Raw genomic sequence first — 26,458 nt, forward strand, 5'->3', positions numbered from 1 at the left:
TATGATTAAAGGGGAACAAATGTTTTTAGAAGACTGGGGTATAGAAAGGTCCCTTAGGGCGACAGTTACTTTACCACTAATCCACCATGTTGCCTTTGCACATTGTTACGCCCACAGTAAATGGGACTTGAACACTGCTGTGAGATAAAAAGCTAGCGAGATTGCACATATCCATGTTAATCCATCCATCCATTGTCTATAATGTGCATCCTCATTAGGGTAAGAACTGGAGCCTATTCTAGCTGACTGAGTGAGAGGCGGGGTACATCCTGGATTGGTCGCTAGCCAATCACATGGCACATATAGACAAACAACCATTCTCACGCTTATTCACACCTATGGACAATTTAGTCAAGTAACCTAATGTATGTTTTTGGAATACCTGCACAAAACCCACACAAGCACAGGGAAAACATGCAAACTCCAGCTAGGAGGCCAGAACCGAGATTCAAACCCCCAATCCATCAAATAAAATACATCAATGTAAAAAAGATGCATTTATTAAACAATATATTGAATCATGTACAGTAGTTAAGTATCAGTGTTTCTTTCAATATAGCTTGCCATTATAAAACATGACCTAAAGTTATTGTAAACAAAGAATATTTGAAAACCAAACTATATTATCTCTCTCAGCATAATGTAAAAGAGTACAGCATGCATGCAGAAATTCTGCAATCTTTTCTATGCTTCTGAGCATAAACATCACTTACTGTGACAGTGGGGAAATAAAAATGTGTTCTTCACAAATGGACTGACATTTACAGAGATAATTTACAGTTTACATACACCCCGGTTTGTTTGAGCTTGTTTAGCAGCTGTTATGAACACAACACTGGATGAATAGTGTGCAGCACCGAACACATCTGCTAAACATTGATGGAGGTAAAAGCTGAAACATAGAGCACCTTTTTCAGTTTTTACAAACACAAAAAAACCAACAGTTTTAGTTTGAAAATTAAGCTAATACCCCCGCTTAAAGTTTTATTTTAGTTGAAGTAACAAACAGAAAATCCCCAGGATAGTTGATGACTTCAGTTCAAGTTGTGGTAAACGATGTAAGAAAAATCAGTCAGCACTGCAGGAATCATCACAGCCATTTTGTGTACCTTGGCTATAACTCCTCCTTTTCCACCCGCTCAGCCCCCTTCTCCTCCCCCTCCTCCTTTTCTTCATCTTCTTCTACCGTGCTGGGCGCCGCATCCACAGCGGCGTCCTCGACATGAGCCAACATATCAGCCATGAGGGCTTCCTCGAGCCGCCTCCTCACACTCTGTACAAGGTCCTCCTGCTTCCTGAAGGACATTGAGGGAACTCAATTAGGATTTAAAATGACACCTCAAATGTGAACTGAATTAGTTCATGTTGACTGAAAACTGCTACAACAAGCAGGTCATTTGTACAAATTTAGACAAATGAATATAGTGGAACCTCTAATATTGAAAAATGTGATAACATTCCCAATTCCACATTATTGGGAGTAAAACAATAGTTTTACATAATCTCTAATGACCTGTGTGTTTTGTTTTCACACATTTAATTATTATAATTTTTTTTTTACAATGGCAAGAGTATCAGCCTGGAACCATTATTTCCCAAAATTGTTATAAAAAATAAATAAATCTGGCAACACAGTGGGCCTAGTGGTTCTCACATCTGCTTCAAAGTTCTGAGGTTTAGAGCTCGGCTCCGGCCATCTTGTGTGCAGACTGCATTTTCTCCCTTGGCTTACGTGCGTTTTCCAGCCACCAAAAACCACCACTATTTTTTGTTGTTGTTGTTGTTCCGTGCTTTAAATGACTAAAACAGAACTGTAGTGAATAAAAACAAAGCATGAGAATGCAAATAAACAGTTTTATAAAGTGCAATTACTGTACATTGGGACAAGCAGTAAGTCACAAGAACGGCTGTAGTGTTGTATGTGTGCCTTTAAGGGGGCGTGGACTAATGAGTGCAGTCAATAACATGGGCGGTTAGACCAGCCGCACACCAAGCCACACGGTCTAACGCGACTAAACTGTGTGTATGGAGTTCTGCAACTACTGTACTTTTCACGAGTGGCCAACCCTCGGCCACTAGTTTTGCTGTGATACGAAAAGGTGTGCCAATCAAAAATGCAATGTCTTATCACATGAATGTTCACAACAACAAAAATTATGTTTCCGGGTACAAAGAGAGATCTGGCCAGTCGCTGCCAAGCTGTACCAATAATGCATATACAGTATGCATGTATGGTGTTTTACAATAATAAAAGATTTGTATTCAAAATTTATAATTTTATACTGTATGTACCTGTGGCCATTTCTTCACTCGAGCTGCGCCATATCTGCACAATGGACATTGTCCCAGATTATCGCACTACTAGTCACTTTAAATTGCATACATTTCTTGAAGTCTCTGCGCCATTTGCACAATGGTCACTGCACCAGACTATTGTTCTATTAGTCATTTCAAACTGCTCTAATTGCTAGAGGACTCAGCATATTTTTTTACAATTGTCAAAAATAATAATAATAATAATTGTACCAGCATTACCACATTACTGGTAACCTTTTATTGTCAGTGACTGTGTTTTTATGTCTCAAACGTTGTCGTAGTAGAGTAGCTCCAACTACCGGAGACAAATTCCTTGTGTGTTTTTGACATACTTGGCAAATAAAGATGATTCTGAAGTGCACTAGTAATTCAAATTTTGGCTAAAAACACAAGGCAAAAGAAAATGAGGTAGCTGTGCAAGAGTTTGGTGCCTTGTACATCGGTTAACACAACTGTGCTCAAGAAATGGACTAACATCTCTCCAGTCGTCCTTATTTCCCTATTTTGTATCATTTCATATTAACGGCCGAAAAAGTATTTGTATGTGTCACAAGGTCACCTGATATCTTCATCGGTCACCACAAATGCCTTGCAGAGAGGCTGTGTCGTGTTGAGCCACACTCCCGGGTTTTTCTCCACAGCCGCCGTGAGCTGGCCAGTGACAGGGGCGGGGCTTGTGTGGAGGGCGCTGGCGATGGCGGACAGCAGCGTTTTGTCAGAACTCGCAGGCCCCACACCTGGGGACGAGAAAAAAAGAGAAAGAGACGCAGCTTGTTAGAAACGTGTCACACATATTGTACGAGTGGTTTTTTCAACCGTGTTACCTTGTAGGCCTTTGGGAAGATCCATGGTTTTCACCAGCTCATCTGCAATGTCAAAGGCACTTAACCCACTCAGCTTCCTCTCCCAGAACAACTGTGATTCAAACCACAAACTTGTCACATCTGACAAAATGACATAGTGTATTATTATTCAGTTTTGAGTTTATCACAGAGGATATGTTCCAAACCCATCCACCATATGGGAAAATCCATGATATAGCGAGACCATATATTTTCATAGAATTTTACCCCTAGTACATGCTTTAAACACATTTAAACATTAAAACATACTCAAACGTTTCATAACACTTCAAAATATTCCTTTGGGCCTGCTGTAAAGAAATGGGAGATGTTGTATAACATCCCAACGGGGGAAGGAAACGAACAAGACTCTCGCTCCAAATAAGATGCAAAGTTGTTTGTCACCCCCCCCAGCTGAACTCTACTGTAAAACTGTCACATAAAACAAGAGACTTAATCACGGTACATTAAACACCATAATAATAAATATTTTATCTAGCAACAGTTCATTAGCTCAATGCTAACATATAATGTGAAATGCCATACACAGGCTAACCTATATTAGCAGTAGATCAGGGGACACTAACCCTTATGAAGAGCCACTTCTTGGGTTCTGATTAATGCTACCAATTTAATACAGGTTTCTGAGATTTGCTCAAACTTTAATTTTATGTATTAATTATTAAAGACAGTTCTAATCTATCACAATAATCATGAACAATGATTTAACAAGGTATGAAACAGATAAATATCAACATGCCATACTCTATTTCTGACACCATTCCTAGGAAATCACAATGTCCCAACACTGGTGAACTTATTTGAGAACAGGCCCGCAGGCTACGCATGTGGTCCTCAGGGGCTACCTGATGCTCATAGGGAACCTTGCTGGTCACCCCAGCTGTAGAGGTTACGGTAATTATAAATCTTCAAACAAGTGCTACTTTATCACACACAAAGTGCAGCAACACACACGAGCAGCAACATTGAGATTTGACAACAACATAAACATTTGAATATTGGATTTTAAAAAAAAAAAGCATCAAATTGGCAACCTAGGATAGCTCCAATGAATCATGGATAGATTGCAGCATTATTTTCTCCCCACAATGAAATAAGGGGATAAAAATAAGAGATGTTGCTGTCCTCTGCCTCACCTGTTTTGGTTGTTCCACAGCTCTCTGGGGGTCTGTTTTCACCTTGTTGCTCGGGTGATTTGTTACTTTGGTCACTGGCTGCTTGAAGATGGAGGCCGTCTGTCGAACTGGCAATGTTGTGTTCAAGTCTGGCTTGGTCTTTAGAAAGAACACAACAGCATTACAAAGACTTAAATACGGACACTTTGGGAAATAAAAAAAATTATAATTTGTTCCAATTTACAGCTTCTTTATTGTTAGGACTGTGACTGATGACTACAAATGTTGTTGAATGGTTCATTCAATTTTATGCAAGGAAAGGACTTGACTTATGACCTTGCCGTAATTCAATATACTTTGATGTCAAATCTAATGTTCCCATTGAAACGAATTACAATTTCATAAACACATCTAAAGAATACAAACGTTTTTTATAAAGGGCAATTACTGTTAATTCTGTAGTGTATTCGTGTGTTGGATGTTAACTGGCTAACTAGAACAGCTAGTAAACGCTACACTCACATTCCGACACCCACGCCACTCTCCAGGCCAGGCCATGCCTTTTAAAGCCATACACACACAAAGTCACAAATATTACATTAGAATGGATCTCGAATAAAAAATAATACCTGCCCCTCAAATGTAGTATTGTCTGCAAATGCACATTGTATTTAATAATCCCAATTTTTTTTTATCCGATTAATCAATGGCATAATCGGTAGAATACTTGATTTTAAAAATTTTCGATAGCTGCAGCCCTAGTTGTTGAATTTTGCTGCACCATCTAGTGGCGGAGTGGCTGAAGCTGACTCATACGTCAGATAAAGCTAAATAAATCAACCTTACCGACGGCTTATAACTGTAAAAACCCCTAAGTTGGGGCATTTGTAAGTCAAGGCTCCACTGTATTTTAATTACTACGAACTGAAATGACAGAAACATTTAGTAGCGTTTTGACATGTACAATGTAACTTCAAGTAGGTGTTAACACTGTGTGCGCTCCATTGATACATTAATAAACTAAGCCATGAATGGGAACAATACATTGGTAAGAAATATCTAGGCAGTGTTGCCATGGTAATTTATGAGTGTTAACTGCAGTGTAGGGCCAATCAATAAAAATAAATTCATGTTACCTCTCACCACTTGCTACACTTGCCAACATGAGCGCAGTGGGCCAGCTCAGTGTCAAAACAGCCTAATTAAATTCTTCCCTGTAGTAAAACAATAACTGGCTGTGGTGGATGGAGTACATTATAGATCACCTTTTATAGGCACCGTAAAGTATTTTTTTGCTAGGAGAGCACACTAGTGAGTGCCTTTTTGAGAAAAGACTTTTACAGGAGCATTTATACTTATGTTTCTCTTTCTCTGACACAAAAAGAGGCTTAAAAGAGTACATAAGCCATTAAAGGTTGTTTCTGTGGTTAGTTTGTTGTCGTTAAAATAACCATGCAACTTGAAACGTGACAGATGTCTTAAATTCTCCAGTGTAAGTGTTCAAATGAGATGAATAGTGAGAAGATTTGGAAACTAAATTCTAATGTATGTTGTAACAGGGCAGTGCATTTAAGCAGTTCACTCAATCTAAGTGTGCCATATGAACATCTGGGAGAATATTAGCATATAGCAGTAAATGGGTTATAAAAAAAAAAAAATGCATCTGCTGTTTCCATTGTTTTGTTTTGACCATACTGATTCCTAAATTGTGCCTTAGCATGGACCACTCTGGAAATGACCACTGTCCAATGATGAAGTCACTTTTAAAAGAGCATCTGGAGTAGAGCCTGTATGTGTTAATTGTCACCCTGATTTGATGGTTGACATCATGGTGCTTGTGCCCACTTCGCTGGACTTTAGTAAGAACTAAATGTGCAGCACGAGACTGGCTGGCCTCCTCGGTGTGAAAGTTGTTGGCTGGACCTCGCACTGTCTGTGGCTTACAGAGGACACGCCTGACTGGTACACTGCAGAGGAAACAAACACACACAAAATTGATTATAGCAATGGGAATGACACAAGGCTTTATGGCTTAATTGTGTGAGATGATCATGCTTGTTTTGATTGGCACCACCAGAGAAGTCTTAATCTAACAGCATGTTATTGTGGTTGTAGTTTGCAGGGGAAGAGATTTGGAGAAACAAGATATTTCCCATCCATGGCTTTATTTAAGGAGAATTGTTTGATGCTGTCGGCTTGAATGATGCGTGGCGAATGCATTGTGTCTTTTGCCAGCCTAAAAACCACAAGCTGCTGGTGTTCAAAAATTCTCCATCTATTTTAAGATATTAGTGATTACTTTTGAAGCCCATACGGGTCTGGCTCAGAGTTCCTTAAGCGAACTGCTCACCACTTATGAGCCACCTCAGATCCTCGGGTGAGGGCCTTCTGGTTGCTCCAAAGTCGAGGTTTAAAATGAAAGGGGACCATTCTCCATCAGGGCACCTCAACTTTGGAACCACCTGCCTGAGGACATAAGCTATGCAAATTCTGTAACATTTGTTAAATAACCACTTTTACAGACTGGCTTTTATGTGATGTTGTCTTCTTCGCTCTCCATTTTATTATTTTTTTGGGGTGTTTTTATATTATTTATTTTTATTTTTAATTATTTACCATCCTACATCAGCCCTCCTGGAGCCTCATTTATCAACCGTGCGTTAAACAGTTCGAAATTACTTCATATGACTGAAATTTTGTTTAAAAAAATTAATCTATTTATGAAATGTGCGGACACATGTCGTAAGCAGACCAATAAGTAATGTGTGTTGATAAATCCTCATTCCCACCTGTTCTAAACTGCCACGCTTGCGCAAGTTCAGCCTCATTTGCATTCAGAAATGCCTCCAATTAATAAGCAGCAATCCCTCTAATAATGTACAAATGGTCGACTTTGGAAACCATGGCAAAGAGGGCAAAGAAAAGGAAATTCTACCTGACTGAGATTAAGGTAATTGTCAGAGATGTGGAAACAAACCCCCAAAATACCTTTTGGAACAATTAATGTAGGTGTTACCAACAAAAAGAAAAACAAATGACGGAGAATGTAGTCACTGCTGTAAATTTGGTTGGATCAGAGAAAAGAGCAGGTGGTCTGACATCAAACTTTGTGCCAAAAACACATCATGGCCCCATAAATTTGTCAATATATTTTTGCGGAAGTGGTACCTGCCGAGAAGCCACTCTTTGCTCTGACTGAACAGATCAGCACGCTCTTTGAAAATGTGCTCCCTGTGGAGCGCACGGCTCTCCAAATCCTCCAATAGCGCAAGATAAGCCATGGCGCATGCATTTCAAGTTTTCTTTTCAGGTTGTCCTGTCACAGCTACACTGAAAAAAAAGGAAGTAATTTTTGGTTGCACATGATTAAAATGTCGTAAACCGATGTAATTTTCCTCTCGTTTCCTTGAAAATCCATCCATCCATTTTCTGAGCCGCTTCTCCTCACTAGGGTCGCGGGCGTGCTGGAGCCTATCCAAGCTGTCATCGGGCAGGAGGCGGGGTACACCCTGAACTGGTTGCCAGCCAATCGCAGGGCACATAGAAACAAACAACCATTCGCACTCACAGTCATGCCTACGGGCAATTTAAAGTCTCCAATTAATGCATGTTTTTGGGATGTGGGAGGAAACCGGAGTGCCCGGTGAAAACCCATGCAGGCACGGGGAGAACATGCAAACTCCACACAGGCGGGGCCGGGGATTGAACCCGGGTCCTCAGAACTGTGAGGCTGACGCTCTAACCAGTCGTCCACCGTGCCGCCTTCCTCGAAAATAATCAACATATTTTAGTTTAACACATTTAATCATGTGCAACTAATGTGCTGTACATGTTCGAATTAAGCAATTTCAAAAGGACTTCTTTTTCAGTGTGCCTTTTATAACTTAACACTAATCATTCAAATTGTCTGCAACATTACTCATAGAAATTGAATTAGTAGAGAAAAGAGGGAACATGTGTGCGGTTTGAGATTGCTGAACTCTGTGACCTTCTTAGTGCGTTCTATTTGTAGTCTCACCGTTCTACCACAAGGTTTTGTGTGTACGCATGGTCAGAGCTGCGCGTAAATCCATGCAAGTTTCTACACACACGAGTCCAACTTGATGTATCCCATACTTTACGTGGGAATGTTTGTACGCACATTTGACGCACACTTAAAATGAGGCACTCAGTTCCTGTTGTTGGGTATTTGCATTGCTGGCGTTCTTCAATCGGTTTTATATGACAGCTCAACTATGACAGCTGGTGTCTGTTAGTGTATATAAACTTGTGATTGTGTCATTTTATTTTATGGTGAGCTGTCACCATCATTTCAGAAGTGGTGTGTGTGGGTTCTACAGGAGTAAGCCAATTTTTATGAGCAAATGACCATCCTATCACATTGAATTGCTCCTCCATTAAAGGAGACACATTATCTTTGTGTGTTTTAAGCAAAATTAGAAAAATGCAAATTAATAAATCAATCCAATTCACTTATTCTGAATTGAAATGTAATCACTTGCTTTTATCCATTAACAAATAATGACATATTGAAATACAGTATGAACAGGGATGTCAAATCAGACCATTTATTTATTTACATTGCAACAAGCCACTACTATGAAAATGCTCTTTATATTGTATTATTAAAGTTAGAAACAACTAAGCCCGTGGTTTTATGCATGCTTTTCTCATGAAAAAGCACTTAGTAAATTATTATTATTTTTTTTTTTTTTTAAAAAAAGGTGCTACGTTAAGTTTGTCTTACTATTATTACTTCCACTTAAGTACAGTATGTGAGTACTTTTGCCACCTGATTAATTCACAGCCAAATGTCAGGCAGTATCATTGTGTGTCAGCTTTTTCATACATAATACAAATTTAAATTGTGTGTCAGCTTTCACATGACAGGTGAGTGGAGACGTCAATCAAACACGTCCACGCCCACACACTGTTCATCAAGCGAAAGCATCGCAATGGCTGCTCATGTTGCTCATCTTGACTGAAAAACGTTGCTCGGGCGACAAAACCACTAACATGTTACAATTTACTTTATAAATAACATGTACTTATCCACATATAATCACAGTGTTGTTTTGGGCGCATGCAAATCGCGAGAATCTAACACCAATTAAGATAAAAACACATGGCTCGATAATGGGATGACCCAGCTCTGCGCCGAGCAACAAATGTCCAAGCGTATTCGCACCTAAAGGCCTAAAAAGACATTCTCAATGAGACTTGGTGTTTTGTTCCAAGGAGCCGAGGTCGGTCGCCCCCCCCCCCAGTCAAGCGTGTGTAAACAATGAAACTTAGCTAGCTAATCAAGCTAGCGGCGATGGCACATCGCCCAGATTACTGTACGACTAAAATTTGTGCTAAGTAACGTTAATAAAGCTACAAACAATTAGAAACAATGATTTGGTTAGAGCCAACACTAGAGTTGGGAAAACTAGTACATTTGAAAGGACGCATGTACGTAGACGAGAGTGCATTTCCTGCCGAACAAACTTTCATTGTAAAAACTCCCTCCGGTGTAAAAACGGCCAATTCCTACCTTTTCCGTTCCATACTCTCAAGCGTCCGTGTGGAGTCGAAGCCGGCTCTTTAAAAAGTGGCAAATGTCAACTAGCTGCTATGCTATCGCTGTCATGAATTTGCACCGTGAGATTTGTTTATCGATCACCATTCCAGTCAGGACCTTTACCAGCAAAGATCACTCCGCCGAACACGTCACCTCCCTCAATTGCACTGTAATCCATCCGCGGGACTCACTTGAACTAGTGCGGAAGTTACCATGGTGACAAGACGAAGTGAGCGGTGCACAAATTGGGGAATTCCTGGGGGTCCTCGAGCCGCAGCTTGGGGATCCGCATAAATAAATTGTGTTATTATTTAAAAAAATAAATAAATAAATAAATTTTAAAAACGAAAATAGACAAGTAATTTGATGCATAAGTGGTTCTCAAACTTTGACACCCAGTGCCACCTAAAAAATACTTTGCTCTCAAAGCACCACCATCATGACCAACATTAAATTAAAATATATCACACAAAAGTTTACTTAAATCTGACCTATTTGTTAAAAACAAAACATTTATAAATATTTAATGCAAAAGTATGTACTTAAAAGTTAAATACAATTGAAATGTACTGAATATTCACACCATTGTAAAATTATGCAGCCGGAACCTTTAATTCAGTGATTCTTTTGCATACCCCTTGCTCGCATACCACTAGTGGTACTCAAACCACATTTTGAGAATCATTGTTTAAAATATATCAGTGATTCTGAAAGTGGCATGCTAACAACTGATATGTTTGTGACATATCGTCACATTAATCTGACATCCTGCATGAAGTCTTATTTTATAGGGTATTATTCCAGGAATATGTTTTTTTGTTTTGTTTTTTAAAACAAAATACATATTTATGTCAGAATCAGAATCATCTTTATTTGCCACGTATGTCAAAAATGCACAAGGAATATGTCTCCGGTAGTTGGAGCCGCTCTTGTACGACAACAGAACCATTTGACAGAAAATACTTTTGAGACATAAAAACATAAAAACACACTAAGGAGAGTCACTAAACAATGAAAGGATACTGGTAATGGTTTTTTTGTTGGTTTGTTTTTTGGGACATTTGTGCAAATGATGCAGAGTCCTCTGGCAATTTAGAGCAGTTTGAAATGACTAATAGAGCAATAATCTTGTACAGTGACAATTGTGCATATGGCGCAGAGACTTCCAAAAATGTAAGCAGTTTAAAGTGACTAGTAGTGGGATAACCTGAAACAGTGTCAATTGTGCAAATGGTGCAGATATTTCTCAAGCACACGAGTGGCCAGTATTGGTCAACAACAGATTATGCAAATAGTGTAGAGTGGCGAAACTACTACTGTGTGCGCACGAACAATGTGTAATTGGCCCGACAGAGATGTGACAACAATCTCAAGACTAAATAGGCAGCATATTGAAATGGAATTGTAAGTTAACTGTTTAAGAAGTTAACGGCAAGAGGGAAGAAGCAGTTCAGGGTTTACCCCACCTCTCGCCCGGAGATGGCTGGGATAGGCTCCAGCACGCCCGCGACCCTAGTGAGGATAGGCGGAACGGAAGATGAATGAATGAATGAATGAATGTTCGATAGCGCCTACCTGAGGGAAGGAGCTGGAGAAGTGATGACCAGGATGTGAAAGCTCCAAGAGGATTTTACATGCTCTTGTCTTAGTTCTGGCAGCGTGCAGGTTCTCAAGGGTAGGTAGGGGGGTCTCGACAATTTTTTCAGCACTTTTGATTGTCCGTTTTTGTGGCAGCACCAAACCATACAGTGATGGATGAAGACAGGACTGATTCGATGATTGCTGTGTAGAACTGCCTCAACAGCTCCTGTGGCAAGCTATCCTTCCTCAGAAGCTGCAGGTAGTACATCGTCTGCTGGGCCTTTTTGAGAATGGAGTTGATGTTGGTCTCCCACTTCAGGTCCTGAGAGACTGTAAGTCCCAGGAATCCTGAAGGTCACGACGGTTGACACAGGGCAGTTGGACAGCGTGAGGGGCAGCTATGGCGAACGATGCCTCCTGAAGTCAACGATCATCTCTACAGTCTTGTCTTGTGTTCAGCACCGCAGCTCCAGCCGGTCCACTTCCTGTCGATATGCAGACTCGTCACCGTCTTTGATGAGGCCCATGACTTTAGTATTGTCTGCAAACTTCAGGAGTTTGACAGCTGGGTGCGTTGAGGTGCAGTCGTTTGTGTAGAGAGAGGAGTAGCGGAGAGAGGACACATCCTCTCTGGGGCGCCCCAGTGCTGGTGGTGTGTGTGGATGAGGCGGTGTCCCCCAGCCTCATCTGTGGTGTCCTGCCCGTCAGGAAGCAATAAATCCACTGGCAGATGGCAGGCGAGATGCTGAGCTGGAGAAGCTTGAAGGAGAAGAGTTTGGGGATGATGGTGTTGAACGCAGAGGTGAAGTCCACAAACAAGATCCTCGCGTAGGTCCCCGCGCCGTCGAGGTATTCTAGGATGAAGTGCAATGCCATGTTGACTGCATCATCCACAGACCTGTTTGCTCAGCAGGCAAACTGCAGGAGGTCCAGCAGGGGACCTGTGACGTTCTTGAGGTGGTCCAACACGAGGCGTTTGACAGACTTCATGACCACACCTGTCATGACCTGTAGTCATTCAGACCCGCGATTGCAGGTTTCTTGGGGAGTGTGATGATGGTGGAGCGTTTTGAAACAGGATGGTACTTCACACAGTTCGAGAGATCTATTGAAGATCTGTGTGAAGAAGCTAGTCCTTTATTGTGATCGCTTGTAGTTGTTTAGCGATTGTAATCCACACCAGACTGATTTAGAGTTGTTAGCAGTAAAGTGTTTTGACATCTTTTCTGCATAATTTCTCTTTGTGGTGTTAATTTCTTTAGTCAGCTGGTTTCTAGCGCAATTATACAGGGCTCTATCCCCACTCGAGAATACAGTACAGTCTTATTTATTTATATATTTTAGAGACCTGAGGTATCATTTCCAGAATACAAGGCATATTACAAGAATAAAGTTATATTTTTTAAATTTCACTTGTTAAACTAGTACTTTTTTTCATAATACTGTAATACGACTATCTGGAAAAAATACTTTATGCACGTAAAATTGCGATTTTTAATTCCCACAAAATACCTCTTTGTTCTTGTAAAGATTACCACTTATTTTTCTTGAAAAAAATACAACTTTATTCTCATAAAATGATATCTTTGTTAGAGTAACATTATGAAAGGGTAACTTTTTAATTCCTATGGAATTTAGGGGTACCCATGGTTTGCCATAAGGATTATGTGGGGATCATTTAGAACCTCTGGTGTAATGGATAAGTTAAAAATGGTAAAAAAATAACCTTTACACACACCTTGCAAACAGAAAGTTATTAAAGTATTGTATGGTCAAAACATTTCAAACAAATATAAAGCAGCAGAGAGATTTAAGGTGTAAACAGGACCTGGGGCAGCATTGACATCTCATTACTTATACTGAACATCAATTCTAATTAGACACAGAATAGTAATTGAATCATTTCAAATGAACAAATGATATCTAACATCCTTTTTATTTGTTACTCTTCCTTCCACAACAGTTTGGCTTGAAGCGCACCTCAACATATGTAGACATCAAAATAAATAACTGAACTGAAAGTACACGGAGTAGGAAAAAAAGTTCATATTCTTCCCACTGATGTTTTCCAAGTTGAGGTGGAACTGCTGAACCCCAAGTGCATTACAGCCGATGATGATGATGGTGGTGGTGGTTGTGAACCCTTTTTGGAGCAGCGGGATGAAGAGTACAGGCTGTGATGGCAGGCAGTTGTATGCATTGCAAAATTGCAGCTACAGCAGTCCTTGTTTTGTGTAGAATCCATCAAGAAACTGTCAAGAATAACAAATATGATCACAACATGCATGTCACAATAGATAAATGAGAAACATTTCCCTTTGTCAGGTGTCTTCAGTGATGATATTGGTGAATCCACTACAATGTCTTAAGTAATGAAGTTCAGACAAAAGTACTTTATTTTAAACAATGTTCAGTTCACTAACACAAACTTAAGTGGAACCATGCTGCGGTAAATACGCACAATATATTTTTCTAGTAGAGGGCGATAATAGCACTAATTGGTAAAAAACACTGCCTGATTTTATCAAGTGGTCTAAAAAAGATGATAAATTACTATTTACAACTAAATCTTTGTGCTGATTTTATTCATATGCAACAATCGGGATTTGTGTGAATGAATTTTTTTTATGCGCACCAGCAAGTAATGAAAACTACATTTTTTTCGTTTTTTTTAAACATTCTTGTTAAAGCATGTGTAATAAAATCTATAAACATGTCATGTCACTGTAACGAACAAAAATAAAAAGTGAGCACGACAGCACAAGAAGAAATTGTTGACAAGACTGAAGGCAACATTAGTTTGGCAGAGGATATGGATATTTTAAGTCCGACAGGAGTCAGTCAACCCATGCTGTCTGTAAACTATGCAGGCTTATCGTCCCTACGAAGTGTGCCAATCCGACTCATTTATTTTAATCTCAGCTGCTCTCATCAAAGTACAGCAGCGTCAAGCCACAGGCGTCAAAATCTGACCAGTGTCAAGCCAGCCGCAACGATTGTTCAGATTGCAATGCTCTTGCAAGTAGTCAAGGATGAACGGAATCACCAATGCAATTCCAGTCGCTTTATTCCACCAGAGGCAACACAACACATCACAACAGCACAAGCTACTGTTGGTTGGCCACAATTCACGCTATTCGCATCTTTACTCTCTTTTCCTTCGCTCCTGTCACACTACTCACCGCCGCCCGCCCGCCCCCTTGAAGGTGTATACTCATAATTATAGATATTATAATACTACTATAATAATAATAATAATAAAAACGTGCATGGTAGGTTAATTGAAAACTATAAAATGCCTGTAGGTGTGACTGAGAGTGCAAAAGGTTGTTTGTTTTTATGTGCTCTGCGATTGGCTGGTGACCAGTTCAGGGTGCACCCCGCTTTTCGCCCAGAGTCAGCTGGGATAGGCTCCAGCTCGGCCGCGACCCTAGTGAGGAGAAATGGTACGGAAAATGGATGGAATGGATGATAATAATAATAATAGCAATATTGATAAAAGTCCTGGGGTGATCCAGTGTCCTCCAGAACTGGACTGGTATGAAATACCACATGGATTCTTAAAAAAATATACAAAAAAATAATGTACATGTATTAGTTGTTGTAATCCTCTTTTTAAAGGTTAAAGATCTAAATTCACCCTTTTTTCTTCAGGTCATTATTTTGAATATGAAAAACTAAATGCATACCAAAAAAAAAAAAATCAATAATTATCGATGTTGACTGATGAGAAATACTTATATTGTGATTTTTCAGGCATATTGCCTAGCCCTATTTCAATCTCTATCCATTCTATCTCTATCTATTTCATGGAATACTACAGAAATCTGGCAATGTTTACTACTGTTGAGAGCCTGAAATTCCAAGGGTTTGGATGACTGTAGTTTAAACAATATCTCTAAAAGATTAATCGGTTATCAAAATAGCTGCTGATTAATTTGATAATCGATTATAGTGAAAATGTCGCTCCACTGGCAACACTGCAAACACAAGCCGTAGCTTTCGCTCGCTTGTACCGTCCACAAGCATGCACACTATAATAAAAACGCCACTTTTAAAATAAAATCACAACATATTTTACATTTTATTTTCACTTATAAAAGTTCATCTGATGTTTTTTTAGAACTACGTGATGCCATAGACCACTGGCATAATCCCCTGACCCAGATGTAAACAAACTACCAAAAGAGCTTTAATGATCAGACAGAAGAATTAACTACAAACGCACTTTTAATACAACACCTAGGTATTGAACGTTTTCAGTGCTCACCTGATTGCCACTATTCGTCCTTCTTGAACTTGCCATTGATGTAGGGAACGTAGTCCAAAACGACTCGCCAGTCTGTGAAGTGGACCACAGCTATGCCGCCCACTGTGCCCCAAACAGCCAGTGTGGGAATCCTGGAAAGGCAACATTGAACACATTTACCATGTTATACCTCTGACAAAATACTCTATATTCTGTACTACTAAAACCCAATAATATGTTTAAGTATCTACTATATATACTGAAAAATTTTGATTTTTCTCATGTAAAACATGTCTAGGCTCAATAAAGGTTGGTTAATACTGTCCTAACCTACTTTGAAGATATTCATACAGTACGGTGTAATCACTGAATATTTGATAGATGTATAATGTATGTATTGTATCCAGAAAAAGTAAAAATAAGTAAACTATGCCCCATGCCCAAACCTAAAATTCATCAGTCACCTGATTGATTAACCTTAACAATGCCACATGATAAAAACAAACATACACATTCAGAATATAAAATAAGCCCCAACATAATTTGTTGATGTCTTTTGGCACAAGTTTCCCTGACATGTAAATACATCCATGACCTCAGTGAGGCTAACTGCTAACCGCTGGCTGATGATTCAAGGAGCTTCCATCCGCGAAACGCTAACTTCACAATTATTATTTTGTCTTTAAAACAAAGTTGAAAACACAGAACCTTACCACGACTTAGCCACGGACACATATTTCTGACCAACCACTTTACTCAACATCGTTGGGTGACTTTTTGTGTCTTCTGACACGGAGGTGCAGCTAGCAGGAAGCAACTTCCGTTTAAGGTTAGTAAGTCTTTGCGCATGCGTTGTAACCTTCTGATTCTAATATATAAAAGGTTACTCCTGCCCTCTAGTGGAGATACGGCACTACGGCGTGTAGGAGAGGAGGCCCAATATAGGCTGGGGCGTTTTAAACACGTAAAAGGTATATATAATAATCCACTTGTTAGGAATAATTAGATAAGCAGCTGTGAAGGGTGTTCTTATGGGCAATAGATTAAGTATACTCACACATTACTTTATAACTCCTAATTATGGGCAATTAGCTGTTATCAGACTTTAAAGTATAACATTGTACAGTATATATACAGGTACATTCAATAAATTTGAATTTTGACAGGAAACGTTACTAGAACATACATCCATCCATTTTTTGAGTTGCTTCTCATCACTTGGGTCGCGGGCGTGCTGGAGCCTATCCCAGCTATCATCGGGCAGGAGGCGGGGTACACCCTGAAGTGGTTGCCAGCCAATCGCAGGGCACATAAAAGCAAACAACCATCCGCACTCACAGTCACACCTACGGGAAATTTAGAGTCGTCAATTAACCTACCATGCATGTTTTTGGGATGTGGGAGGAAACCGGAGTGCCCGGAGAAAACCCACGCAGGCACGGGGAGAACATGCAAACTCCACACAGCTCAACTTTATTCGGGGTGAATCAGATGCACTCATCCATTCGACTTCCAGTGTTTGAATGTGATTGGTTAGTTCAGAACACAGCCACATCTCTAGTATGCACACTTGTGAAACATCATCTCGGTTGCTCATGCTTATTTTTATTTTGCCCGTCTAAAATATATATATTTTTTCCAATAGAGTTTTACAGGTTATAGGTCACATTAATGGCAGAATGTTTGGAAATGCTTCATCTTGGTTTCATTTTTTACAGCACAAAAACCTGGTATTTGTACAGGGGTGTCTTGACTTTTTAAAGCCATCATATATAAAAGATGGAAATATAACTGTTAAGTGTTTTCTAGGTCAGATTTAGAAGACAATGAATGACAGTGAGGTCTGATATTAAAAATGGCACATTTATTACTACATTACTGTTATATACACAACAGTTCTCAATATCTACTTTATATATAAAAATAGGAAACTGGAGGCACTTCAAGGACAAAGCCTACATAGATATTGCCCTCAAGTATTTATGAAGACAAAGAGCTGTAGCAAGTCATTTGCTATGGATGACAGTCTTCTAATAAAGAATATTGTGTTTTCATTCTTGAACATGGTAGAAAATCCTTTACATAAAGACAAGTCCATTTTTGTGCATTATCAGAACAATTCGTTTTTTAAATGAAAATAAAGTTACGGGCTATCCCATCGGGTAATAATTTGTAAATGACACATAAAGGCAAACCAAAATTTTGTTTCCCAGCTGATACATCATACAGCTGTACATACATATCAATGTACATGACAGTCTAGGACACACTCATATTCAAATATAAATCAGTAAATAAAAGGTTTAAGTAGGATTCAGTGTCAATGTTATCACATCAATAAATTCTTGTTGATGTTCTTGGACTCATGAGTCTAAGCAACGTTTCAGTCATATGCATGTAACAGAAGTGATCAGGCACTGGTGAGTAACCATCATCAAAGCTCCCAAAGTCAATAAAATGACTAAGGCCACCCTTGATGCATTCGTTTTGATGAATTCTATTACAATGAAGTCAAATTGAACTGGCGCAAACAAAATAATCCAAATAAAGATGTCGGGTTTGCACAGAACCAAAAGAAAAAATATAATTATCACAACATGTGACAATACAGCCAGAATTTGTCATTTCTAACATTTCCAAGCACCTGGCACAACACAAAACACCTCACTTTGTTCCCGCAATCTAAAAGTTCAATTTAAACAACATAAACAAAAAAGAAAAGAGCATTCCAAATGAAAAAAAGAAACAAACTAACTCTTAACATCTTACAAACAACAAAACATTAACCTGTTCTACAAAAGGAAGATCGTTACAAAGAGGCTTTGAAGTTGTTCAAAATGGAAAAAAATACAACTGCTCACCACAGAGCAACAAAGTCAATCAATGGCAATCGAGTAATTTAATAGTCAAAAGAGGGTAGTATTACACCTCACCATACATTTCAATACTCACTTTTTTCCCACGACACAAGCCTTTTGTGAGATGAGCATGTCATTGGAAGCTGTCAACGACCTGGAAATAATGTGTGCCCTGATTGGTCCAATCACAGAGGACAGCTGGAGACTTCCAAAACTGGCATTCAAATGGTCCCTAAGTAACCATTTTCATCTGCTCTACATGTGCTATATTAACAAAGAATACAGTGGCGCTATGTGATACGAGTTTAATTTATCACCTTTCCCCATTGAAATCAAAGGAAATGCCATTAAGGCATTCCAGCCCCCCCCCCCCAAAAGAAATTTTAATGTTGTTTTTTTAATAAGGAAAATAGCCCTCTATATTATATGTTATAAAATCATTCAGTAATAAAATTAAATAGAATTTAAAGAATTAAAGTTTGTACATCATAATTTAATGCTTCAATCCAATTCATTGAGCTGCTCCTTCAGGTGTGCCCACCTTGGCCACTGGGGGGCAGTATAGTATGGTCATACAAACAAACAGAGTCAGCACTATTCTAAGTGACTCAATAACCTTCAATAATGTTTTTTTTTTTTTTTTGCAAAGGGTAAAGAATATGTGTTGTGATAATGTCTTGTCTACATGTGTTGCTGCACTGTGTTTAAATATCAGTTGCTTAAAGGCCTTTTAACACCGCACTTGGCAAAGCGCAAGCCGCCATCGACTTTCCCATTCATTGTGTATGTGCTAAGGGGCCGGGACTACGGAATGCCTTGTCCCGGCGCGGCAAGTGCTGAGGGCAGCTGACGTTACGCAATGCACACTCGAATAGAAAAATGTCTACTGTGTTGCAGCTATGTCAGAAAGCTCCTCCAATAGGAGAATTGCTGGCGGAGTGATTTGAGAGTGCTATTTTGGCAGAATTGTACTGTAAACGGCATGGGGAAAAATGGAGAAAATTATAATAAATGTGGTGTCCCAGTGTCCCGAGCTTTGGGACAATAGAAAAATGATATACGGTGATGTTTCTGCAGGCTTTCAAACTGCTCCCTGCTCAGCCTGAAATACACCTCAAAGCGTTCTCCGTGGAGCTATAGCTTACGAACAAGTAAATAAACTCTGCGATCCAGCTGTGAAATTAGTATGGGATGCAGCCATTCCCTTTTTTTTTTTTTTTAGCTGCTGCATCACCTCCTCCTCCTCCTCAAAATAAGCAAAGCCAAAGCTTTTTTTTTGCAACAATGACTAATACATATTGCCGAGTTTGGTCTATTCAGCGGGGAAAGCCTCCCGACTTCCTTGTAGGCCTCTACGTCAGCAATTCCAAATATGGGCATGGTTATAACACCACAACTATCGATGCTAATAATTAGCAAGTCAATGGTGTTTTCTATTATATGTTAGTATTAAGCTAGCGGGGACGTTCTTAAGGTCAAAGTGGTTTGGTTGTTTTAAATTGTTCACCATCTGCCAAACTGCTCCTTATTGTGACGTAAGTTGATTTGTTTTACTTCCACCATAAAGCGATCGTAACTTAACTTTGCGCTCGCAATTCGAAGCAAAACAAAAGAAGAAATCGTCCGCATGACCGCTCATATCTCGAAAAATTAACAAGATGGGTCACTCGTATCTCAAGGCACCAATGTATTTTTGTTTGCAAAGAACAAATGACTACCCATCTGATTCAAGTGCAATGGCTTTTAGAAAGAACAGTAACAAATAAAAATATGCTGCAGGTTCACTCTGCTCAAATAACACAAAGTGTCCTCTTGTGACTGGACCATCCAGGATGGCTGCTAACGCCTGATATGAACACACAAGTGACAGCGTGTGCGCAACACAATGACATCTCGATGCTCTATTTCTACGGAAGCCCTGCATATGGAAACTGGATTATCTCTGTAGTCTTTCTTCAGTGGTGGCACTCCCTCTGACAGTCTTTCAATTCCACTTGCATGGCAGTGGCAGGTAGAATCCAGAGTTTATGAGGAGGTGAAAAACATCACATGCCACATACTGTATTACCTCACCAGCCAGGGAAAGAAATAATATAATAAAAAAGACACGAACCAAGCCCTGTCTATTCAGTCAATCTATCGTGAGATGCATCTAACACCACCTTTGTAAGTGGGAATGCCACATATTATAATAATACAAATCCTTGCTTTGCTCACAGGAGAAAAGGACTATTTGATCCGAACAAGTTTGCTCCCAACATGTAAAGCATTTTTTTAAGAATGTCTTACAAAAACATGATCATAAGAATGTCCCGGCCTCAGTGTCCTTGAGTCAAATCATGTATCTATGAGTGCACGTTTCTCTCTTTTTCTCTCATTCTATACAAGTGTGCTTGTTACGTTTGTTTGTCACTATGGCCCCGTTCTGACAGTGATGAGGCGTGTGCCTTCCAAAAACCACATGGAGCTGCGTTAAGGCCACGTGTTCAAACATCTGCTAGTTAACAGGAGCTGGAAAAGAAATGTTTTAAATACATTAGGCAAATTTGCACAAGCACAATGTACAGTGGTACCTTGACTTATGAGATCAATTTGTTTCGGGACCAAGCTCGTAACTCAATTTACCCATATATCAAAGCAATTTTCCCCATTGAAATGAACTGAAATGAAATGCAATTAATCCATTCACTTGTAATCACATCTCCTCCTCAACCTCCTACTTATAAGTAAAGCCAGGGGTTTCTATTGTAACTATTTTACATCCAAACAAGCAGTAAAAGGCACCAGGTACTACCTGTTGGGTCACTTAGCAATAAGTGCTAAATATGGACACACTTGTGCTGTCCTGCGCCCTGCCCCGCGATGAACATCACAAAAACTAAGTGCAGTGTGAAAAGGGCTGAAGTCTTCTCCATGCTCCTTTTGAGTGTTTTTATTTTGTATTTGTGTGTTTAACTGTTCGTCGTGTTCAATAAACAGCTGAAAGCACATCCGCGACTGTCTCTCAAGTTTGTTTCCACTTCACTTGAGCGGCGGCATATCTGAAGCTCGCTCGTAATAAAAATTTTTTGACTTAAAACACACAAAAAAATTCAACCAACCGACGGCTTGTAAAACCCACAAGTTGGGGCCCTCGCAAGTTAAGGCACCACTGTAATCAGCAATTGGGCCACCTGGAGAACAAACCTTGGAATTACATATGGCTTATAGGGTTGTGTCCATCACCTCCGAGACCTCCGCCCATCTGCATCTGGGGGTCCACGCCCGACACTTTCTCCTCCTCTCTTCTCTTGAGGCAGGCGGCCTTTGGGTTGAGATTACGCTCTTTACAAAAGGCACATAAACATCGATTAGGGCAACCTTGATTAACAATGAGTTGTGACTTCTCACAAGTGGAGCAGAGGAGAGGAATGAGAAGGTAAAACGCAAGACAGGAAAACAAGGAGACAGGAAATAAGAAGTAGGAAGAGAAGAAAGCAGATATCTATCCTTCCTCATATATTCTCCCTTTCTCCTCCTTACTGGTCCAGTTAATAGAGGCGTGAAAAGAGAAAGTGGGTGATACACAGAGGCTGAACATAACCTTTAAGAGGAAATGTTCCCAGGCTCTCATAATATGCTCAGCTGTCTGTCTGGAAAAGACTAGTCACATCAGACTGGACTGGCCGACCTACCTCGCACCTGGTTCTCCAGGCCCAGTATGACTTGGACGGCCTGCTGCAAGATGACAAGCTTGGTCTGGGCCTTGTCGCTCTGCAGGTGAACCTGACACATCCTGCCCAGCTCTCTGAAGGCTTCGTTTATGTCGCGCACCCGCACCCGCTCCCTAGCGTTGTTAGCTAGGCGCCGCTCGCGCTCCCTCTGCTCCTTCTCTTCGGCCGTCAGGTTCTCATCGGTCACTGTGACAACGCTGCAGCCGAGAGGAAAGCGGTTGACAGGGCTGGTTAACAAACCCAAATCACAACCTCGCTTAACCTACGCTCATGTTTGTATTATCAAAGATGCAGCGGCATGACGTTGCTGGAGGGTATTCATTACTTCGCCATTCGAAATGCTCAAAGCTCCTCCCTGCAAGTGAGATTAATAAACATCCTAGTGGAGTGGGCCGGACCAGAGAGCAGCAGGCGGATGGATGTGTTTTTAGAGGTCATGTCCTACTTGCCATCTAAATCCATTAACAAATCTAACTGGAAGGGTCACTGAGGTCCAGGATGGAAGTTGAGGGGATCTTACAACTTTCCAGCGGAGGGACAGAAGATATGAGGGTGTGAGAAATAAAGCTCTCTGCCGACTACAGCACATAATAGAGAAGAGAGCGGCGGCATCATGATAAATACATCGCAAGTCAACGTATTTATCAGGAAGAGGCGAAGAAGAATAGGTCACCGTTGCAATCTGTAAAAATAAGATGGAGGACTGTTGCGTGGATGGAGAAAGTGCGGTCAAACACAAAGCAGTATAATGAGCGTGGTTATGATGCAAGGACATGCGACACATCAAGGTTAAGGCAGGTTAATACAGAAAAACACACAACTTGTGTCCAGCTTGTGTGCTTTTTTACACTTAATGGTAAATCAAAAGCCACTATGCCAGTTGTAAAAAGCCAAAGTAACAAATGTGTTAATTAACTGGTAAGGTGAGAGAGGCGCAGAGACATGAAATAATGTTCAAGGGATATAATAAACGGGGGGCAAATGTAAGACAAGGCGACATATACTACTTCACAACAAACACACATATCCAGTATGTGCTACCACAAGAGAACCAGAGAATGGGGGTGGTTTAAAAACAGTCACATAGCTTCATTTCCTTATTCTATGTCCTCGCTTTGGAGGTGACTAAGGATGGACTGCAATGTGTAGAATGCTTAAATGTTCACTGATGTGATTTATGTAATGAATGAACAGTATTATTCATTGCAACTAAGTGAGTCTAGCAGGAGCATGAAGCCATGTAAGAGTTTAACTTGTCAAGAGGACCTTCCCCTCCTCCTCCTTCCTCCCTCCCTGGACACCCACTGACCTCGGACTTGCTGCTCCAGGTTGAGTATAACGTTAACGGCCTGTTGGAGCACGTTCAATTTAGTCTGCGGTTTCTCATAGTTCAGATGGAGCTGACACATGCGGCCCAGCTCCTTAAAGGCCTCATTGATGTCCCGCACGCGAAGCCGCTCGCGGGCATTGTTTGCCATCCTCCGCACTTTCTCCCGCCCAGCTTTAATCTCCACTGGTAGATCGTCATCGTCATCATCATCATCATCAATCAGACTAGTCAATGGCAGATGAGGAGGGAAGGAAACAACATTGTGGGCACAGTTCGAGTAAGCATAAACTTAGCTACACTTAAATGTAGCTTTCTGACAATCATAAACATTGTTACAAGAGCTGTTATACACGGAAAGTACTAATGTACTGCTTTGAACATAATTTCCTGTATATTGCATATGATTTGCCAGAATTATACATAACATGTCATATTACAGCAGACTGTACTTTTTAACAATTTACTGCAAACACTGTGCATCCCGTCCACTAAAGCAGTGAGTCCCAATTATTGTGCCGTGAGAGATCAGGTGTACCATGGGAAATGATCCATCCATCCATCTATTCTCTATAACCACTTATCCTCACTACGGTCTATGGTATGCTAGAGCCTATCCCAGCTGATTTTGGGCGAGATGCGGGGTATACCCTGAACTAGTCGCCAATTTCACTAAATTGGCCCAAAATGTATTTATTTACTACAAATAATATATCTTTGTTCAACTATCTACCGTATGTCAATGACGTATAATGACAGGCAGAATCATTAATTGCTATGCAACTACAACTACTACTGCTAATAATTATTAAAGATGTACCGATTCAACTTTATTCACTTGCGCTTGCAGAAGAAATGAAAATCGAAAAATTTCAAGGAGGTCCGTCTTGGTGCTTTCGTTTTATGAAACGGCGCCATTTAGCCATCCGGGCAAGGACTACCGTGGCACAGCAACTTCCGGCGGATTACAAGGAAAAGCTGGCGTGGATGACAGATGGGGAACACAGCTTCACTAAGACTGGGAGGCAACGCCGGGCGAGTTACGCCACCATATGTGAATGGATTGTGGATGCTTGGGCTAACGTTGTTCGAGCTTTCGTAAAAGCCGGGATAATTTCTGAGGAGCCGCACACGAGACTGACTCTGACAATGACGAGAGGGAACCTGCCGTGTTTGATTGAGAACTTGCCCAGCTGTTCATTTCGGATACAGAGGGTGAGGACTTTGATGGATTTGTGGATGAGAATTGATCAAAAAATAAGGTGAGTACATTGTTAAATACTTCAATAAAGTACAACCGAACTCAGTTTTGCTCCCTCTGCCTTTTTAAAAACATTATTTTTGCGTGCATGCATGCTACCGTATCTTTTAAGCTGGCGTATGTTTTACCATGCCCGTGTCCAATAATGCGGTGTGCCTTATGCATGTGTTAAATACAGAAATAGACCCCGTAACTGAGACTGCGTCTTTTAATACGGTGCTCCCTATGGTCGTGAAAATACGGTACTCAAACAGAGAACAAAAATTAGCAACAGTAGGTATAAGGAAAAACTGACCCATTTATTATTAACCAATGCATTACGTAAAAATGATTACAATTGAATAAAATAAATAAAAAATTATATTAGGAAATCTTGAAAAATAATTTCAATAGAACCAATAAAAAATAAATTAAATTGCAACAAGGAAGGAAGGAGAGGTGGAAAGCGGGTTCTTAGCCAGAAAGAGAAGAGGAAAGCACAGAGAATAGAATTGAACGTGGGGACTTTGAATGTTGGAACGATGACAGGAAAATCTCAGGAGTTGGTTGACATTATGATTAGGCGAAAGGTTGATATATTGTGTGTCCAGGAGACCAGGTGCAAAGGCAGCAAGGCTAGAAGTTTAGGGGCAGGGTTTAAATTATTTTAACATGGTGTAGATGGGAAGAGAAATGGAGTAGGGGTTATTTTAAAGGGAGAGCTAGCTAAGAATGTCTTGGAGGTGAAGAGAGTATCAGATCGAGTAATGAGGCTGAAACTTGAAATTGAGGGTGTTATGTATAATGTGATTAGCGGCTATGCCGCACAGATGGGATGTGACCTAGAAATGAAAGAGAAATTCTGTAAGGAGCTAGACGAAGTAGTTCTGAGTATCCCAGACAGAGAGAGTCGTGATTGGTGCAGATTGTAATGGACATGTTGGTGAAGGAAACAGGGGTGATGAAGACATAATGGGTAAATTCGGCATCCAGGAAAGGAACTTGGAGGGACAGATGGTGGTAGACTTTGGAAAAAGGATGGAAATGGCTGTAGTGAACACTTTTCCCAGAAGAGGCAGGAACATAGGGTGACCTGCAAGAGTGGCGGTAGAAGCACGCAAGTGGGCTACATCTTGTGCAATTGATGTAATCTGAAGGAGGTTACTGACTGTAAGGTAGTGGTAGGGGAGAGTGTGGCTAGACAGCATAGGATGGTGGTGTGTAAGATGACTCTGGTGGTGGGGAGGAAGATTAAGAAGACAAAGGCAGAGCAGAGAACCATGTGGTGGAAGCTGAGAAAGGAAGAATGTTGTGTGGCTTTTTGGGAAGAGGTGAGACAGGCTCTCGGTGTACAGGAGGAGCTTCCAGAAGACTGGACCACTACAGCCAAGGTGATCAGAGAGACAGGCAGGAGAGTACTTGGTGCAACTTCTGGCAGGAAAGGAGAGGAGGAGACTTGATGGTGGAACCTCACAGTACAGGAAATCATACAAGGAAAGAGGCTAGGTAAGAAGAAGTGGGACACTGAGAGGACCGAGGAGAGGCGAAAGGAATACATTGAGATGCGACACAGGGCAAAAGTAGCGGTGGCAAAGGCCAAACAAGAGGCATATGATGACATGTATGTCAGGTT

The 26,458-nt window shown here is 40.5% G+C and overlaps 3 protein-coding genes across 12 annotated transcripts in view; all 3 read right to left on the reverse strand.

The window, feature by feature from the left end:
• Positions 1-484: 484 nt before the first annotated feature.
• On the reverse strand, positions 485-10,026 carry LOC133489235 (methyl-CpG-binding domain protein 3-like). The gene is made up of 6 exons (XM_061798111.1): positions 9,831-10,026; positions 6,102-6,261; positions 4,316-4,453; positions 3,141-3,231; positions 2,876-3,053; positions 485-1,295 (listed from the first exon to the last, which is right to left on the reverse strand). The coding sequence occupies exons 1-6, from the start codon at positions 9,842-9,844 to the stop codon at positions 1,115-1,117; spliced, it is 762 nt and encodes a 253-aa protein (XP_061654095.1). The 5' UTR covers positions 9,845-10,026; the 3' UTR covers positions 485-1,114.
• A 3,329-nt stretch (positions 10,027-13,355) lies between these two features.
• Positions 13,356-16,557, reverse strand: LOC133488477 (cytochrome b-c1 complex subunit 10). Its single transcript, XM_061796368.1, has 3 exons — positions 16,401-16,557; positions 15,709-15,839; positions 13,356-13,690 (listed from the first exon to the last, which is right to left on the reverse strand). The coding sequence occupies exons 1-2, from the start codon at positions 16,448-16,450 to the stop codon at positions 15,719-15,721; spliced, it is 171 nt and encodes a 56-aa protein (XP_061652352.1). The 5' UTR covers positions 16,451-16,557; the 3' UTR covers positions 13,356-13,690; positions 15,709-15,718.
• A 974-nt stretch (positions 16,558-17,531) lies between these two features.
• LOC133488475 (transcription factor E2-alpha-like) overlaps positions 17,532-26,458 on the reverse strand; it is a 47,678-nt gene continuing 38,751 nt past the window's right edge. For 6 of the 10 annotated variants that reach the window (XM_061796363.1, XM_061796361.1, XM_061796360.1 and 3 more), the window contains 3 exons: positions 23,568-23,812; positions 21,732-21,869; positions 17,532-21,056 (listed from right to left, as the gene is read on the reverse strand). In XM_061796363.1, the coding sequence (XP_061652347.1) occupies positions 21,739-21,869; positions 23,568-23,812 (376 nt within the window). In that variant the 3' untranslated portion in view covers positions 17,532-21,056; positions 21,732-21,738. Of the gene's footprint in view, positions 21,057-21,731; positions 21,870-22,219; positions 22,456-23,567; positions 23,813-26,458 lie in introns of those variants that run through there. The other 4 variants (XM_061796366.1, XM_061796364.1, XM_061796365.1 and 1 more) reach the window with 4 other exon arrangements.

The sequence above is a fragment of the Phyllopteryx taeniolatus genome, chromosome 14 (assembly GCF_024500385.1).
Source record: "Phyllopteryx taeniolatus isolate TA_2022b chromosome 14, UOR_Ptae_1.2, whole genome shotgun sequence".
In the NCBI taxonomy this organism is placed as follows: domain Eukaryota; kingdom Metazoa; phylum Chordata; class Actinopteri; order Syngnathiformes; family Syngnathidae; genus Phyllopteryx; species Phyllopteryx taeniolatus.